The sequence below is a fragment of the Trematomus bernacchii genome, unplaced genomic scaffold (genome assembly GCF_902827165.1).
Source record: "Trematomus bernacchii unplaced genomic scaffold, fTreBer1.1, whole genome shotgun sequence".
Lineage (NCBI taxonomy): Eukaryota > Metazoa > Chordata > Actinopteri > Perciformes > Nototheniidae > Trematomus > Trematomus bernacchii.
In genome coordinates this window covers 1,390,836-1,408,430 of record NW_022987513.1, presented here as the reverse complement: position 1 = coordinate 1,408,430, position 17,595 = coordinate 1,390,836, and the positions used below count along the sequence as shown (strand labels likewise).

The following is a 17,595-nucleotide window of genomic DNA, read 5'->3' as shown; positions in this document are numbered from 1 at the left end:
CACAACATTTTGTAACTCTATACAAACTCTTGTTCAGCATTCCTTAATGTACTGTGTGCCTGGATTAAACAAATGATCCGCATCTACTACAGCTCTTTCTATCAAGTATAATATATAAATTGTGATCTCTGACTGAACACTGTTCATCCCTTGACATAAACATAAACATTTATTTAATTCTTTATTTGTTTATTTGATAGGCACAGAGTAAAAAATCAGTGCTAAAAATGCAAAATGTGAATATGCCAGAGTTAGCAAAAATGTATACACCGCTAGTCCCTTGGCAGGTAAAATGTAACATAAACAAAGAAATGTAAGACGTCATCAACTAATCTTGGTTAACTGAAATATAAACTCATAGAGACAACAGACAAGAGTTAAATACTATAAAAGATACCTTTTAATGACAGAACAGGTTTCACTTTCCTACATTTACATGTGTGAATCTTCAGCCTGAAGTATTAGGCTGTTCAATGACAAATCACTTTTCATGTCCTCCAAGGTGATACCAAACACCATTTCTTCTCTAACAAGAGGAGCCAGTTGGTAGATTTTGGTTTCATTTAATTTCAAACCTTTATTTATCCAGGTGTATCCCATTGAGATCATTGCTCTCTTTTTCAAGGGAGACCTGCTGGTTACGGTCGACTAAGTCTTCAAACCCAGATTACAAGTTGTGGGTTTTTGTTCGGGACTTAAATGTTAAAGTGGACCTATCATGCTATATTTGAATAATATAGTGTAGGACCATACCTATATAAGGCATATTTATACTTTTTTTTTTTCAAAATACCAAACAGATCATGCATTTTAGCCATGCCTCATTTTGCTCAATTTGACATTTTTTACCCCTGTTTTTGCAAGGGCTGATTCTGTGAGAACAGCACCATCTAGAGGCCTGGCATATGTACTACAGCGTCTCCAGCGCTTTCGAACGGCAATGGCCGTGGCTGTCTCCTCCTGATTGGTGGAGTTGGCCCAATAGCCGTAGCGCCACCGTCCTGACGTCAGGACAGTGTTCAAATCTGGATCAGTTTTTATCAGATCTGTTGCAGCCCCTTTTTTAGAGATTTGGGTATGGAGGAAAATAGAGAGGGTTGTGTTTTCTGACACTTGGTGAGTTCCCTGGAACACCGGGGACACATTCATGTATAAAAGACGTACAAAAGTGCATTTTGCATGATAGGTCCCCTTTAAATGTTGTTGCAGTAGGCATCACTGTTAATTGTATTTAGTCATTATTCGCACTCCACTCTTTCCTCGTTTTACCAACATTCCTCGGCAGTGTATTTTTTAAGAAGAGCTGAGTTTGTAGTTTAAAAAGTGAATAAAGTTCAGGAAGATGTCTCGATACAGACACGTGACTTTAACACTCAATAACAACTCTGTAAAAACATGTTTTGAGTGGCTGTGAGGAAATAAAAGAATCCCACACTTACAAAATAAAGACAATTGGATTAGGGTAAGGGTTGTGTTGCATCATATATTACATTGAAGCTTTATGTGTGTTAATAGAGATAACTGAGTCAATAGTAGTAGCCCACTATAACGAGGCCTTTCATTTTCTCAGCTGACTGCACTGAGAAAAGTGGGGTCAGAGGTTTGATCCCCAGCCCCTGCTCTCAGTGTCCTTAGGCAACATACTAAACCTCATTTCCGGGAGCTTTTGATAACACTACTTTATTTATTTGATTAATTTTGTTTCTAAGAGTAACAATTTTATCTTGCATTATTCTTATTCTCATCTATTAATGAAGAGTAGTAAGCTGCTCTCGCTTTACGCAGTGCTTTCTTATATTCATTGAGAGTAATATGCCAAATTAAACGAGATTCTTCAAGTTTAGTGGAACGCCATATCCTTTCAAGTTGTCTCGACTTTTGCTTTATTTTGAGGGTTTCGGCATTATGCCATGTTGTTTTATTTTCTTCTTTTTCAAAGGAGCAACAGAGTCTAATTTAATTCGCAGCGCATCTGTAGCACTATCAACGACATGATCAATTTGGGGTGGTGTAATACTTCAAAAGTTACTAAAAAATTGTCGGATGAAGCAGGATTATGCGGTTCGACTAATAGTTGCTCAATTTCAATACCATAAGTCAGAACAAGGTCGAGAGGGTGATTATAACAGTGGGTTGGTTTATTTACACTCTGACGGAAACCAATAGAATCTAATACAGAGTTAAATGCAACAGTAAGGCTATTTTGCAGTAAGTAACAGTAAGCGACCTTGAGGTTATGAAAGGCGCTATATAAATTCAAGTTATTATTATTATTATTTTTATCGTTGTCAACATGAATATTAAAGTCACATAATTACTTTATCTGTTTTAAGTACCGAAGTTGATAAAAACTCAGAATTCTCATAGGAATTCTGAATAAGGACCTGGTGCACGGTACACTGTAACAAATAAGATTGGCTGCAAAGTGTTCCAGGTCGGATGCGTAAAACTAAACACAAGGCTTTCAAAGGAGGTATAATTACATTTTGGTTTAGTATTGATAAGGAAACTTGAGTCTTGAAAAGTACAAGTCTCTCAAAATTGTAATTAAGTACAGTACTTGAGTAACTCTTCTTAGTTACTTTACACCACTGCTTGTATGGCTGCCTCTGTATGAATGGGTTTATGTGGACGCAGACTAGGAAAGTGCTATAGTCAATTTAAAGAAATATTCAATATTCATATTCAAGCATTCTTTTGTTCAGGTTTTTCCCTGTGCCCTGATTTGTTCTTCCAATCGATTCTTCATCCATCTAACCACTGACAACTGTCGATCGACACTTCTCACACGTCCATTTAAGAGAGTGTCCTGAACGTATTGGGCTCATTTCTCCTGAGTATAGTGTGTTGCTCCGTCGGTCAGAGGGCAGCCTGTAACTGCTGAGGGTTGTGTGGGAACTAGCCTACAGACAGTTAACCTTGACCACATGTTCCAACACTCCAAATGGAGCCTGTAATGATAACCCGGCGTAATGACTGACTCCCTCTCAGAGGAATGCACTATGGATTTACGCCGCTGTCGTTTTGTTTTTAGGGGGTAACTTTTTGGTGACATTAACTTCAACATGATCATATGTTTTAATTGTAGCGTTTAATACCACTGCAATAAACTCACTCCTATTTAGCAATGACTTCAGTCTGCAGGTCCTACTGTTAATACTATCTTGTAAAAACAAGTGATTCATACCATAATGCGAGTATAGGGAGGCGAGGAAATATACTGACATTCCTCTGAGGAGGAAACTGTTCGACATGTCATGACATCAGTACTGACAGATTTGCATGGTTTTGTAACAAGGTATAAATCACCAAGAAGGGAAGTTTTGTTAATGGCTAAATTAGAGAGTGCAGGATTTTGAGTGACCCAAACTTTAGACGTGTTTTTCTTTACATAGTAACCACCTTCCTTTATGACCTGACTGAAACAAAAATGTCTCATTAATCAATCTGCAGAAGTGGAAGAGGTACTTAGATATTTTACTTAGTAAAAAATGCATTGTATACATACCTTTAATAAAGGTAAAGTACTGCATTTTTTGTAAATGTAAAAACAGTACAAAAGTATAAGCATCAAAATATACTTGAAGTACAAAAACTAGTTATGCAGAATGGCCATTTTTGGAATAATATATATGTTATCAGTGATTTAATTAATGATCAAACGTTTTTAATTTTGCAGCTATAGGTAAATTTGACTTGAATGCCTTTTTGTGCTGCCATGTATTTAAATCCACCCTAAAACACAGTGTTGGAAGAAATACTCAGAACCTTTACTTTAAAAGTACAAATACTATGGTTTGAAAATACTCCACTACAAGTGAAAGTCCTGATTTAAAATGTTTTACTTGAGTAAAAGTACAAAAGTATCAGCATCAAAATATACTTAAAATACAAAAAGTGAAAGTACTTATTCTGCACAATGACCCATTTCAGAATAATATAAAGTATAGAAGTATTATCACCCAAATGTACTTCAAGTATGAAAGTAAATGAATCTTTTTGTCACTGTTTTTTATTATTATGGTTATTATATTATCATTACTAACAAATACATGTAAGAGCATTTTAGCATTGATACTCAAAATACTGTGTTGACTGCATTATAACATATCAGCATATCATGTGTTTAAGTGAGTTGTGGTTTTACAAAGATTTAAAAAAAGGTACTTAAGTACAATACTTGAGTAGATGTACTTAATTACTGATGATTTATATTGTTGTATTACTATAATTAACCTGCAAAGTAACTAGTAATTAATGTTGTGAAATGAATGAAGGGGAGTAGAAATAATACAAATTGCTTTTTAAATTGCTTTTTGTAGTAGAAGTACAAAGTAGCATCAACTGGAAATACTCAAGTAAGGTACAAGTATCTTATTGTACTTCACTAGGTACTTCGGCAGGGAAATAATTTAACAAACAATATGACAAATTATACAGATGAATAAATACAGAGATCACTGATCACTGTATCCTGGTGTCATTAACTGAATTTGCCTTGATCACAATATCATTTTTGTTGTGAGCAACCACCAACTTTACTAGTTGTTCCCCTCCTATAAATCACCGTGCTTCCCAGCTCTCAGAGTAAACTCCTGGAAACATCTCTAATGCTGCAGAACAAACTTCAGCACACCTCTATGATTAATGGCCGTGGCTGTGACAGATAGTCTGTGAATAAGACTTTCAGTGCTGAGCAGTGCGTGCTCCAATACCTGGGGCACTGTTTCAACCCAACAACTGAGTTTTATAGCTGCCGTGCACGCAGAAAGGGATTACAGCAGCCAACGACACGTAATTGCCAGTAATTTCAGACAGAATGATTCACAATTGTTGTGTCAGTAGCCTGGCTGTTTTGATTTTTTTTTTAACCTGTTGGACAGAATCGGAGATGTAGATACTCTCTCACTTGTCTCTGCGGTACATGTTGACAGATGATAACAGCTCTTACTAAACCTGAATACTCCTCAGATCAAACTGACACTTTTTTTGTGTGATAATGTTCAAATGATTCTTAAATGCTTCATGACTTCAAACTCACAAACTGTACAACAAGCAGTAAAGATAAGAGTGTGGACAGATATCTGCTGGGCAGCATGCCAAAGAAAACAGTCACGTGTCAAGTGAGATTTGTAAAGGCCTCAGAAAGCATACAAATACAGAGAATACATGCTGGTTCGAGGGGAAGAAAGTAAGAGCACTAAATTCCTTTTGGAGTATTTTCATTTTCTGTTACAGCTACTTTCACTTCATTACCTTCACTGAAAAAACTAAAACGGTTGACTTTAATTAAATGTATAGTTTTATGTCAACAAATTCCACATAACTATCAGTTTAGTTGAAAGCAATACTATTAAAGGTCCCATGTCATGCTTCTCCGGTTATTACCCGTCCCCTTGTGTGTTATGAAGGTTTTTCTGCATGTAAACGGTCTGCAGAGTCACAAACCCTCAAAGTACACCCTGTAGGGAGTAAAACTCTAACACAGAAAAGACCTGTCTATGCTGCCCCAGAACGCCTCGTTGGAGATTTCTCTCTTTCCATTGTTTACTTCCTGGATTCTGTGACGTGCCCATACCCAAATGGACCCATTGGTCCAAATGGACCAATCCGCGGACTTCCTCACACACACACACTCAATCTTTTCTCAGCTGCAGCTCCGCCGATTTCTCCTCCCTGAGACGGCGGGATGCGGCGAGGCTGTGAGTCGGTGTGTGAGCACACACACAAACTCCCAGCCAGGCTGCGGGTGTGTGTGTGTGTTTCGGGCTGGTTTCGGGCTGGGTTTCGCTGTGTCTCGCTGTCTCGCAGACGGCCACTGGGCTCACAGGAGGGGGGGCAGGAGCTCCAACAAGCCGTGTAGGACAGAGAGTGAATACACATACTTTACAGAGATGCTGTATGAGAAACCAATGTGAGTTTGGAACATTGCACAATATAAATCTATTCTAGTAGACCTCAACAATGGAAATATGATCAGTAGAAATGGCCATGACATGGGACCTTTAAGTTGGAACTATTTCAAAGTAATAGTATTGCTTTCAACTAACTTAATAAAGTTGTGTGAAATCTGTTGACATAATACATTTAATTCAAGTCAATGTTTCAGTGTTCTAGAGACAAATATTGTTCTTTTTACTCTACTATATTTATTAAATGGCAACAGTTAAGTCAATTTATAAAATAAAGTGCGTTGTTAAAAGCTACCAGGCTATATAGACAATTATTCAAATGAGCAATTAAAGCTGTGACATTAAAATGCTGCTCACGTGTTAATGTGTCTGAATTGAATATGTATTTGAAGACAACACTCTGAAAGTATAGTGGGTACAGTCTGTAGTGCAAATATGGACTGTTACTTCAGAAAACATTTGAATGAAGGAGTTGTTCCTCTCTTCATTATACATTTATTGAATTATCTTTGCATTTAAATCATTACTAGATCATTATCTTCTAGCAAGTAAACATTAGTAGCAATTATTTAACAAATACATTTAAAGGATGGGGTCATACTCTGTGGTATTTCTGGCACTGTAAATAAACATATTTCAATTTCATTAAGCATAAAAGTTAAAATTCCTTTTTTGACGAAGAAAGCAACAGTTATTTATTTGCAATAACAGATATTTGAGTATCGCAAATAAAATAACCGCCATGAATGACCACAGATTGGTAGTGTGCTTGATAACACTGATTTATACTGACATTAACTTTCTAAGGGATTGTGCTGGGACAAATAGTGGAGCGGCAGGGATAACCACAAGCCTTTTGTTTTTTCTGACTGCAGGGTTTTTATTGAGGTGAGAAAATTCCATGGCAGACACCAAAAACATGCATTAACATACCACTGCAAAGCCAAGGTTAGCAGACCTGGACCTTACTCACTTATTACCCCTAACTACCCCTTTGGAAATATACATCTATAACGTTTGGCACACAGACCTCTAATAACAAGCGGCTAACAACCAGTCATTATGGGGGCTTGAGCAGGAGATTTACAAATCCTAGGTTCAGCGGCGGTGGACGGCTTCCCTTTGCTTGAAAATGGTTATTCCACCAAGGGCATGGCGAGCTGCGTGATAAAATCTAGTGATTTATTCCCGGCGGCTGATAATTACTGGTGTCTTGTCACCTGTCAGAAATGAATGGACGGGGAGAGTCCGAGGTTGTAGTCTTCATGCTCTTTACACCGCAGCAGTAAATCTGACATGTTTGTGAAGCCGTAAATCACGGCCTGTGATAAAGCTACACTCTCCTCGGAGCATCAGGGGCTGAACATTTCAAACAGTTTGAGCTATAAAGGTATGCAAAAGATCAGCAGGGTTATTCAAGAGGCGGGGTCAGATTCCTGGATTTGAAACAAAAACAAAGACAAAAAATGAATGTAATGCTTAAAACATTGTCGTGTGGCTTTAGTTTGAGTGAGCACAATTTGTTTTGCTACAAAAGGATTTTGAGCTCTGTCTAAAATCTACACAATGTATTTTTTGAAGCAAGTATTTTTTTAGATTGTATTGTGTCATTAGGTCTAGATTGTGTCAGTGAGAAACATTTGTACCTTGTACTGTTGATATGTCATTTATTCAGGTATGTGTGAACATTTCTACCATTTAAAGTGAAAGTGACTTCCCTTTCAACCAATAATGGCCGATTTTAGTGTAATTAACTGTTTAAATGAGACTTGCATCTAGAAGACATGAGTGTGGAATGCAAGGTCAACCTGAATGGCTTTAGGGTGTAGGTCTTCAAGTTTCAAACAAAAACAAAATATGCACTTTTTAATAAGCAATACAAATGTAACAGAAAAAACTCAAAAAACAATAGAACATATTGTATTATGCAACAATTCTGCAACAAAGAACATTTAGCTAATACATTTTCACTGCGATCGTCAATACTGTATGTATGTGAAGCTAGGCTACATCAATTATTATTAATTTTTTTTGCAAAAAGTGAGTAATCCAAGTCCAATCTGTGCTGATCTCTCGGACACATCAGAAGAACGGCTGGAGAACATTCCCACCTCAGATCAGTTAGGGTTAGGGTTAGGCTTTTAGAGCTGCAGCTCTGGGCTGTAAAGCTGGTGTCTCAGAGCTGATACACGTACAATAAAAAGAAGAGGGCAGGAAGGAAGCAATGCTTCTCAACGACCCACAGTTCAGTGTCTCAGGGCCTACCCTTTAGTTACCTGACCTGTTGCACTTGGCCAGAAGCAGAGGAAAACTGCTGTTAGACATGTCATCACATCAGTAATGAACAAAACAAAATAATCTGTTTATTTTCTGTATCTAGTAGTTTAGTCCTAAATTAAGAAAATGATATCCAACTCATGATTTAGTATTCAGATTCAGATTTCTCTATTGTCTATTACAGCCTTTCCCAAACTAAAGAAAATCCCGTTTTACAGTTTTACGACAAACTGTGACTTTTTTTTACATGGAAATTATTTTTTAAGATTGACAAACATCATATGTGTAATTCAGAAGTTCTACTTCCGCCCCATGGGACCTTATTTCGGAAAAATGATGTATTGAAGTCAATGGAGAGAGAAAGATTATCTTTCGATCCCGTTTGAATTGTGCCACGAATTACACATATGATGTTTGTCAATCTCAAAAAAGTCACAGTTTGTCGTAAAACTGTTGAAATATAAGACTATGAAAAATACGCAACTAGAAAAACTACAAATCCCAGAGTCGCGTAAGTGATGTCATTAACGTTACACATTACACTCGTGTTACTCACCGAAACCTTGTAAAGCCAGTCCCGCATGCTGGCTCTTACGGAACCGACTAACCCCTAATTTCCACCGGGTCCGTCTGCGTCGCGTTACGGCCGCGTTACGGCTGCGCCGTGGCGCTCACAGCGATCGCGGCCACTCTAGTCAATGGGTGCTATTCCACCACACGCGGCGCGTTATGGCTCAGAAGCGTCCCAGAAGCGTCCCAGAAGCGTCTCGGCGCAGGGCTCCTCTAAAATTAGGATGAATCCTATTTTTGACGCGACGCAGCCGTAAGGTAATGTCGGGCAGGCAGGAAGTGGAACGTTCAGAGCATATAGCATATGTATATATATATATACACACACACAAACTAATTTTGCAGACCCTATCCCTCCGTAGTCTTTAGGCCCAGACACACCAGGCCGTCACCAGAGAACTCGCCAACACTGACACCGACAGTTGCATCGGCGAGTTCCCCTGTGTCTTGGCCATGTGTCGCACTGGAACCCACCGCAAAGACTTCAGCCGAGCACGTACGAACTGCGCATGCGTGAGTGGCAATAACTCTCCTTACCAGCAGGCGGCGGTAGTGTGTATTCGTCATTCAAAATAGGCAACAACCGGAAGACAGAGAAGAAGAACAGACTGATATAAACAAACAACAAATAGCGTGTGCGTTCCATTTTCACTCTCGTCCATCGAAAACATGTTTTAGAATATAAAAATACATGAATGATGAAATGAGCACATAAAGTGCAGACATACTATAAAATCACAGTTAATAGACCTGCATCTGATGATCGCAGTGTTCTGGCGGGTGTGTAGTTTATTGAGTCAGCAATGTAGTAATGTATGTAATGTAATAATGGCCACTTCTTGCTAAATTTACATTTCCATGTGATGCTTTTATCCGAGGCGACTCACAATAGGTAAATGAACAGCAGTAGACACTATCTCATTTACTTAGACACTGTACTTAAGGACAATGTTGAGGTACTTGAGACTAATCCTGCAACTTTATACTGACAAATAAACCGATGAGATGAAAAACCGGACTTGACCAAACAAATCACGGAGCTCTCAGCAGAGGACAGCCGGGGACGCTCCCGCCGATATCAGAGATGTCCCTGCTATGTGTGGGAGGTAAGAGAGGACATTTAAGGGCTATGTTTGATGTCTTTAAGTATCACCTGCTGGTGTTTAGCTGCTGTCCTGTGCCTTCTTAAATCGTTTGTTTACGTCCCTCACTTCCGTTTCGCTTCTCATTTGCTAGCTGATCAGAGTGGTTTCTTGGCCCGATAGCTTGTGTCTGACACACGGCCGATTCAACATGTTGAATCGGCCATGTGTCGACCGTGAAAGGCCAAATAAGGCGTGTCACGGCCGAGGGTTCGGGACACACCAAATTGACTTTGGGCGACAGGGCACGCTTCGTCGCCAGACAACCGAAGACGGCCGATATCGGCCTGGTGTGTCTGGGCCTTTTCAAGTAGGAGGAGAAATGCCAGCGTTCTCCTCCGGTTTACAGGCACTGTGTAAATTATATATATAGAATAATTATGATGATGAATGCATTTTTTTACCACTAAAATACAGCAACACATCTTTGATTCATGTTGTTTATAACTGGAATATTACAGTTATTATTAACTTTGTCTGTACAAAGTAGCCTGTCCAGAAAATATGCCCAAATCAACAAAAACTGCGAGCCGGCAGGCAAGACGCTCCGCTTCTGAAATGTTTCTGAAACGCGCCTGGTAGGGTATGACGCCGGAGGAGGCCGGACCAAAACCGCGGCGCAGCCGTAACGCGGCGCAGACGGACCCGGTGGAATCTAGGGGATAACTCTTGTGTGTATGTACAGCTCTCAACAGGCCCAGACTTGTAGTGATTTTCACCTCTTTTAATACTTTTTGCCTCATTCTGAAAGAAAGAAGTGAAATGTGCCAACGTGACGGCCGTCTTGGTGTTGGTGACGTGTGCGAGACCAGAGATAGTTAATTGAGCGTTTCACACAAAAAAAAGTGTTACTTCACAGTTTTACGACACATTTAAAAAAAATGTACTTGCAAAATTATCTTTTAAATTGACAAACATCATATGTGTAATTCGTGGCTCAATTCAAATGGGATCGAAAGATAATCTTTCTCTCTCCATTGACTTCAATACATCATTTCTTCTAAATAAGGTCCCATGGAGCTCAACCGGAAAGGGAGGGACTTCGCCTCTCTATTGGGTCGCCAGCATTGCATTGCATTACACACACAGCGTCACAGCTGATGGCTGCTTTGCAAATACAATTTTTGTATTATTATTTATTTTCTTTTTTTTAAATGAAATCATGCAATATAGCATTGTACTGTATATTGAATGATTTCATTGTCTGAATAAAAATAAACTAAAAATAAAAGATTGTATTTGCAACGCAGCCATCAGCTCTGACGCGTCCCCCGCTAAAGTGTTCTCGCTTTCTGTTTAAGCGACGTTGATGAGCCATTCTCTGAATCTCGATCGTACATGATGGCAAAAAGACGATACAAAGAGGAGTTTTTAAACGTTGGCTTCACAAAAGCTGTTAGAAATGGAGAGGAGCGGCCTCAGTGTGTTTTATGTGGAGAGGTCGAAGGATTTTTTCATCTGCAAAGTAGAGTCTTTCAAGAAGCAGTGTTTTGATTTTTTTTTATAATAAAACATTTTTTTTAATTAATTTATTTTTAATTTTTATTCTGCCTAATTTTCTGCCCTTGATATAATACATTTACATTAATAATTGAATAAAGTAAACACCCTTTGCACCCCGGGCCGGCAACATTTTGCATTTGCCCTGTACGATGGGCGCTGTAAGTGATGAAAGTGGGGGACTTATCAGGCACCCGCAGCTCACAGCCAAAGTGCGAGCGAGCCTCCGAGCGAGCGAGAGAGAGAGAGAGAGAGGGCGCGCATCGGTACCGCGGATTGTTGTTAGATTGAGGCTGATAACTACAGCTCAGTGAGGTAAAGGACTCTGAGTGTTTAGATAGTTCACTTTAGTCTAAGTTATCTCAGTGGGTCTCAAACGGTTTGGTCACAATTTATGTAAACACATATTTCCAAGGCACACCTTTATAATTATTAGGATAAATAACAACAGGTTTGAAATCATTCCAATGTATACTATAGGACAGTAACCAAAAATATCGTTTAAAACTGGAGATATTGAAAAAAAATGCATGAATAAATAAATGTTAACTAAGTAAAATAAGATATGAATGAACAACAAAAATAAAATATGTTACATTTATTTGTTATTGTCTATGGTAGGTTATTGGTTATGTTCACATACTTATTTGGTTATTAAAATGTAAACCGATCTTTTTCATATGGGTGTTTTAGAGTTATACCCCCTAGATCTAGTCTCTAGTAATGCTGCTCAAAGTGCACCAGATTGAAGCATTTTAAATGTTAAAAAAATCTTTGCGGGGGGGCATACCCCCAGACCCCCCTAGAGGATGTGACGTCCACCCCCCAATTAAAACATGTTCATACAATAATACATTTGAAACCTTCTTTATGTATATAACCAACATGTCAATACGTATTGGTATTTTGTAGAGATTTTTCATTTATTCTTTATATATTCTTTGTGTATTGCTTGGAGGGGGGGGGGGGCACCAAATCATAATCTCGCCTAGCTAGGGCACCAAAATGTCTAGGTCCGGCCCTGATGCCGACAAATCATTCAATGTCATTTTAGACTGATTTATACTGACGACGGCCATGCAAAGCGATCAGTGTTAATAAAGATACTTAAACGACAATAAAAGAAGAGTCCCAGAAAACAGGCGATGATTTAACAAAAACATTTTATGTTTCGGGACATTCATTTTTAGATGTCATTGTTATTATATCATGTATTCAATATATGATATAATACCCATTCTAGCATGTCCGATCAGAAAATATTGTAAATATTGTAAATAAGTCAGTAAAGTTAATCAGTTGCCAAGTGTTGGAGTTTCTTTGTCTCTCAGAGTGTTTTACAATGGCTTTGTTCATTTAAAAGTGTTTAAAACATGTGTGGACATAGTTTTTAATCTAGCGACAATAATTTAATTTAAATTTGGTTTCACCTGTCATGTGCTGTATACTGTATACTTGACTGCACTTCCTATAGTTAGTGTTTTGTCTCTTTCTGTTTACAACATGTTTGTTCTTTGTTAATTTAAAATTGTTTAAAATTGTGTGTACATAGTTTTTGAGCTAGTGACAAACTTAATATTGCACTTTTATTAATTGTATAATTTAAATTGGATTTGATCTGTGATGTACTGTATATACTTGACTGCACTTCCCATGTTTTGTCATTGCTTTGATCCTTATTTGTTCCGGGCAAGCTCTAAGGGAAGGTTGTTATGGTGAGAAAGATTGCTGCGATGCACTTTTATAATTAAATAAATATTTTCATTTACATTTTAAATTCATGGTGTGTTGTATTCTTTGTTTATAAATGTAGATATTATGGAAAATCATGACATGTTGTGAGCTTGGGTCCCGTAGGACCAGAACATTTCTGTTTTGGGTCTCATGCTGAAAGAGTTTGGGAACCCCTGGTCTATTACATTTACATAAAATGGACATTTGTGTTTGGCACTCGCAAATAACACACATTTCACTCAAAATACACAAAGATAATTGCCTCTCAGAGTCTAAAAGTGAATAAGTGGCAGTCATTACAAAAGTGCTAAGTGGTTTGTTCTTCCACTGGTATGTACTGTAGGCCATTCAAATATCACGTCAGAGCATGAATGATACTCAGTAGTGTTAAAATAAACAAATCGCTTATTATAATCAATATGAAACCATTTCTAAAATAGTCATTCAAAAATCATTCGTCAAAATCACCACCACATCTTCACTAGCCAAAGGTTGTGAAAGATCGATAGCCTAACCAGCAGCAATTGCAGGGTCTAATTGTAAAATATTTGGCCTTGTTGTTTCCCTCTTTGAAGTCTAGGGCCTTCTCTGCTCTTGTCCTCGGGTGCTGCTCGGCCCTGATTTATGGTGACATGTTCCAAGGGAAGCTACTCTAAATTACATGGCCCTTAAACCTGAGCAGAGAGAGCCACAATCGCCACTCCAGAGACAACTAATTGCTAGGAAAAACCTAACCTGCGCTAGATAAGAGGGTTCCACTCTTCCCAGACCTGAGAGAAGGGGAAACGTGTCTAACAGATTTGGATAAATGTGCAATTTGTCATGAATGCCCCTGAGTCAGTGGCGGCGCCAGAGCATTTTTGTTAGGTAATCTATGGTAGGGCTAACCCATACAGTGGTGGTGCGCAAATCAGTATTTGCAATGTAATTACATACACGCTATATCGCCCCCCTTGACAGTGAAACGCCACGCGTGAGGTTTAGATTATTTCCCTGTCTCAATCAAAATGGAACTGTATGAAATAAAACGGCACATTTGTCTTGAAGTAAATAAAAAGGGATCACTGTGAACGTGACGTATGATAGTACACGTTGAAGATCCAATGGGGATACTGAATGGCGGTTTCGATTGATCTCAATCAATAAGGCATGACGCAGATCCAACGTTGCGTTGCTCTGATTGGCTGTAGGTCTATTCAAATTGCATTCGGAGGCATTTTGATCTGACCGCGGCCGCGCTGATATTATAACGCCAGAGAATTTCCACACCTTTAGTGTATAAAACTCCCCCACTACTTAGACTATTCCTTGCACCCCTCTTCTAGCATAAGCCCGAATGGTCTCAACCATATTGCATCAGTAACGTGTAGAGATGGCAAATCCGGATCATTTTACGGACTCAGGGTCTTCTGAGTCAGTCATTGAAGAGATCCGGATCATACGAGTCATTTGAGTCATATGAGTCAGCATCACCAAGACCGTAGAAATCCTATTGGTGAAACCGAAAAGTTGTTGCATTTCACGAGCATATTATTATTCCATATATTTTGAATATACATATATATATTTGTATATATATATATATATATATATATATAATATCTGCATGTATATTTTCTATTTCGACATGTATATTTTATATTTTATTTTATTTTTATTTCTATTCTTGCATATTTTGTAGTTTTGTTTTATTGTAAAATGCCTTATGCTGCTGTAACAACAACAATTTCCCAATTTGGGATCAATAAAGTACTATCTATCTATCTATTAAACTGACGTTATATTAACCTCCGCTACACAGTGTATTTTGCTTTAATAAAAAATGTTGATCACAAAAAAAAGGGTTATTTTGCGATTTGGCAAATCTGAGTCTGCGAGTCCGCACTGCTGTGTGTTGCACACACAGTGAGTCAGGATTTGCGAATCCGAGTCTGCTGTGGACTCGTGCATGACGGACGAGTCTGCTGGATCTCTGGATCTGCTGCTATATGGTTACGGCTCCGAGTCCGCACGAGTCTGATCCGCTGTGTGTTGCAGCGAGTCAGGATTTGCGAATCTGCGAATCTGCGAATCTGCGAGTCTGCTGTTGGAGCCGTCGGCTCCTCTGAGTCCCCACGAGTCTGCAGGAAGTTTCACTGATCCGCGTCCCCTCCCCTGAGCCAAACGATCACTTCTGGCAGGCAGCTATCCTGTATACTTGCTAAAGGGTAGGCAGATGGACTGGGGTACGTTGTAATGTGATTTTACATGTTATAAAGAGAGTAGCGAGTGACGCACTTTATAGTTTTAATTTGTACGTCACACCAAGTGTGGGACTCAAGGACTCGGGTTAATGGAGAGGGGAGACTCGTCATGACCAGCTCATTTCTAGGATCCGGGTTAATGATCCGGATGAATCAGGACTCGCCCATCTCTAGTAACGTGCACTTGTTGTTACAGCAGGATCAGTTTGTGTGCTGTGGACACGACCCGTATATTTTCGCAATCCGTGTTCTCAACATTTAGCATTTTGCTTATTATTTAATTGAATTTGCATTACTTTTCATGGTGGGGCTAAGGTGGGGCTAAGCCATTTCTTGGTATGGCTGTAGCCTACCCCAGCCATACCCTGACGCCGCCACTGCCCTGAGTTAATATTGGTGTAACGCCTATTTAGATGAATATCTCTTCATGGCTAATGATGTTAAAAAGAAGCACACATGGTACTGTGCGGAAAAATAAATGATTGTTTACTGATACAGTTCTTTGTAATGACAGAAATTCAATGAAGTGACTACATTCGAAAACTCTCATGGAAAGTCTCAAGTACAAACAGGTAACTGGAGTACAGGAGGAATCGTGGAATCAAACCTCAGTCAAGGTGTTAAAAGTGTGATGTAAATTGCTATCCAAATAATGAGTATGTTTTGCGTATGTTTAAAAGTGACGTGAAGTGTTGAAACTCTTCTGTAGGCTACGATCCTGTAAGGGATGTGAGGGAGAGTCAGAGTAGGAGGAGGAGGTGACAGTGCCATTTGCCTTGAGGGCGCCCATAAACCTGGAGAGGGAGAGAGAGTGCACCATTCCTCACAGGTGACTGTACCATGTGACTTCAAGAGCATTCAAAACGCAGGCCAACCTGTCTTGTCAAGGTACAAGTAATCACAAGGCACCGGAGGAGTCAGAGGAGGAGGATACCTGGGCTGTCGGCGCAGAAGCAAATACCGACAGCCCCACAAAACAAGTCAGGGAGCACCAAGCCAGAGTGTCAAGTCGTCTGCAAACGCCTCGCTACGATACAAGCAGGAAGATCTGTCCTGGTTGTTGACACAATGAGCTGCAGCAGTGTTGAAGGATCGGAGTTCTCTGAAGAAGACCTGGAGCTTGGCGTGCTGGGTGAGGGGGAGGACGAAGGGAGTCCCAAGGAGTCTTTCGAAGACAGCGAGAGCTCTGCCAGCCCTAGTGACCTAGAGGAAGGTCAGACCAAGAAGCGTAATCGACCGGTTCGCTCAAAAGCTCGAAGGATGGCCGCCAACGTCCGTGAGCGGAAACGCATCATGGACTACAACCAGGCGTTCAATGCCCTGCGCGTCACTCTGAACCACGACCTCAGCGGCAAGCGGCTGTCAAAGATCGCCACCCTGCAGAGGGCCATCAACCGCATCTCCGCTCTCTCAGTGTTCCTGAGCTCCAACCCCCCCAGCAAGCCCTGCGCCCACCGGGAGTGCAACAGGTCGTCTGCAGGACCCGCTGCCATGGGAGCATCTCGGCATGAGCAGACCCGGGCCCCGGCTCCTCGTCTGGAGCCTCAGAGTTACGTCCCCTGGCACTCGTCCATCCCTCACCAGATGCCCCCTCAACAAGGGCCTCCCCTGCACCGGCTGCCCACGGAGCCTCATGTGTACATGGACAACACCGCGTCATCATGTCCCCCGTCACCACACTACCCTTGTTACCCCCCTGAGGGACAGCTTTATGCCTCATATGGACACTGCGGCAGCCCCCACGACCATCCGCCCAGCCCTATGCGATACCCACAGGTGGGTGAGGGTTTGGGGTACCAGACGGGCATGTGGGGCTCCTGCACTCAGAAATACATGGACACTTTTGTGGAGCCCTCTCCAGCTCTGGGGCTTCCCTGGCAGATGAGCTACATGCAGGAGCCGGAGCACATCCTCCCTCTGGGTTCTGAAATCCTATAACGGGCTTTATACAGAACCATGAGTCCTGAACACTGCTGATGACACAGCGGACTGACCAATGACCTCAGGGAGAAACGTTTTCTGTTCCTTCTCTTGCATCAACTCAGTATTACAATGAAAATATTATTTTAGAGCAGAGTGATCATAATGTGAGTAACAGATTTAGTGCAATGGCATGATGAGACTGCAGAATGTTGTATGCATTGTTTTGATCTAGCATTTCAAAATGTAAAAGAATGTGTCACTGTAAATAATTCTCCTACAGAATTATGTTCGAGA

The 17,595-nt window shown here is 40.2% G+C and overlaps 1 protein-coding gene across 1 annotated transcript; it reads left to right on the top strand.

Annotated features, from left to right (window-relative positions):
* The first annotated feature begins 16,446 nt into the window (after positions 1–16,446).
* On the top strand, positions 16,447–17,316 carry bhlha9 (basic helix-loop-helix family, member a9). Its single transcript, XM_034152467.1, has one exon. It carries the CDS (start codon positions 16,447–16,449, stop codon positions 17,314–17,316), a length of 870 nt encoding a protein of 289 aa, XP_034008358.1.
* Positions 17,317–17,595: the final 279 nt, after the last annotated feature.

Bases quoted from the DNA above. Each gene is read 5' to 3' on its own strand.
- bhlha9 (XM_034152467.1), top strand. From the start codon at position 16,447: ATGAGCTGCAGCAGTGTTGAAGGATCGGAGTTCTCTGAAGAAGACCTG.